Source organism: Mastomys coucha, unplaced genomic scaffold, assembly GCF_008632895.1.
Source record: "Mastomys coucha isolate ucsf_1 unplaced genomic scaffold, UCSF_Mcou_1 pScaffold22, whole genome shotgun sequence".
Classification (NCBI taxonomy): Eukaryota; Metazoa; Chordata; class Mammalia; order Rodentia; family Muridae; genus Mastomys; species Mastomys coucha.
This window is the reverse complement of record NW_022196905.1, coordinates 131,500,381-131,502,020: the sequence shown is the minus strand read 5'-3', so window position 1 is coordinate 131,502,020 and position 1,640 is coordinate 131,500,381. Positions and strand designations below refer to the sequence as shown.

Below are 1,640 nucleotides of genomic sequence, written 5' to 3'. Positions count from 1 at the left end.
CTGGGGGCGTGGCTCAGTGGCAGAGCCCCTGCCCAGAATCCCCCAGGGAGGGGCTGGGGGCGTGGCTCTTTATTGGAACCCTTGTCTAGCATATACCAAACCTGCATTTGATCCCAGCACTGTTAAAAAATGAAACAAAAACTACAAGGGGAAAAGTCTGGTCGTCCTCGCCTGTGATCTCGGGTATAGGAGACTCAGGACCAAGCCTGGGCTAATGGAGTGATATTGTCTCAAAAAGAACAAAATATAAACCGACCAGCATTGCCCTTTTTTCTTTCCCTACCTGGAGACTCCAGCTTTTCCACCTCTTTTGGGCTCCTCCAGTTTCGTTGACTTCTTTGCTTGGGTCTCTTCCAGGTGTCAGGAGAAGAAGAATCTGCTACCGTGTGACCCTGCTTTGGGGAGCACTATGTCGGGACCCAAGTTCTGTGGACAGCTTGTCGACCCAAGCGGACCCTTTGAGTATGGAGGAAGGCAAATGGGTTGCAAGGGTTTGCTGGGTACTGGCGTGTCTCTGAGGTGGAGCATAGAGGCTCTGCCCTCTCCTGCCATCTGATTCAGTTTCTCTTCCCAGGGCATGCCTGCTCCACCTGAAGGCCTCATTCTTCCTGGACAACTGTGTGACTGACATGTGTAGCTTCCAGGGTCTCCAGCAGAAGCTCTGTGCTCATATGTCAGCCATGACGGCCACCTGCCAGGATGCTGGCTATCCTGTGAGGCCCTGGAGGGAACCCCAGTTCTGCCGTGAGTTGGGGCCAAAAGCGTGGGGGAAGATCTGGGACGGCTTCCTGCAGATACAGGCAGGGTTGAACCCCCATTTTGCTTCCATAAGAGGACAGGTCAGTGAGCAGAGCTGGGAATGTCCCTCAGCCGCTTAGTGGCTGAAACAGAAGAATCTCAGGTTCAAGGCCAGGCTGAGCAATGCAGGGAGGCTCTTTTTCAAAACAACAACAAAAAAATCAAAAACAGGGCTTGACAGTGGTAGAGCATGTGCCTAGAATCCATCGATTACCTGGGGCTAGCTAAAATCTGTCGGTGAGGAGTTGGGGGCATGGTAGAGCACTTTCCTGATGTGCCCAAGGCCTGGATTTAGTTCTCAGTAGGGGTAGGCGTTGGGTGGAGGCAGGAGGAGAAGGAAGAGGAGAAAGGCAGCAAGGAGAGGAAGAGGAGGAAGAGGAGGAGGAGAACAATAACTCCCCACAGGCACGAGGTTCTCTAGAAAGGGAGATAGTATATCTCTGTGCTCCACCAAATTCACACTGCATTCAGTGTAGACTGAATGTTTGTGGCTGCACTGAAGCTCCTGTGTGGACCTCCCCAGTCCTCTAAGGTAGCTGCATTAGCAGGTACTCACCCCCCAGGATCAAGCTGTTGCTGGCCTTCTGGGTACCACACTTGCTTACTGAGAATGTCTACATATCAGAGTGGGTGTAACTTCTAATTTGTAGCTATCTGCCTTCAAGCCTGGAAGGCCTTGGTAGCACCCAAGCAACGGGCTTGGTTTAGGCAGCTGTTTTTGTTTGTTTTGCTTTGCTTTTTTTTGTTTTTGTTTTTGTTTTGTTTTGCTTTCAGGACACGGTTTCTCTGTGTAGCCCTGGCTGTCCTGGAACTCACTCTGTAGACCAGACTGGCCTCGAACT

At 51.5% G+C, this 1,640-nt stretch overlaps 1 protein-coding gene across 9 annotated transcripts in view; it reads left to right on the top strand.

Annotated features, from left to right (window-relative positions):
* Zan (zonadhesin) overlaps positions 1-1,640 on the top strand; it is a 100,246-nt gene that overhangs the window by 23,931 nt on the left and 74,675 nt on the right. For all 9 annotated transcript variants that reach the window (XR_004109638.1, XM_031338346.1, XM_031338351.1 and 6 more), the window contains 2 exons: positions 358-462; positions 575-744. Coding sequence is in view for 8 of the 9 variants with exons in the window: in XM_031338346.1 (XP_031194206.1) it covers positions 358-462; positions 575-744 (275 nt within the window). In the remaining variant the exon portion in view is untranslated. The remainder of the gene's footprint in view (positions 1-357; positions 463-574; positions 745-1,640) is intronic.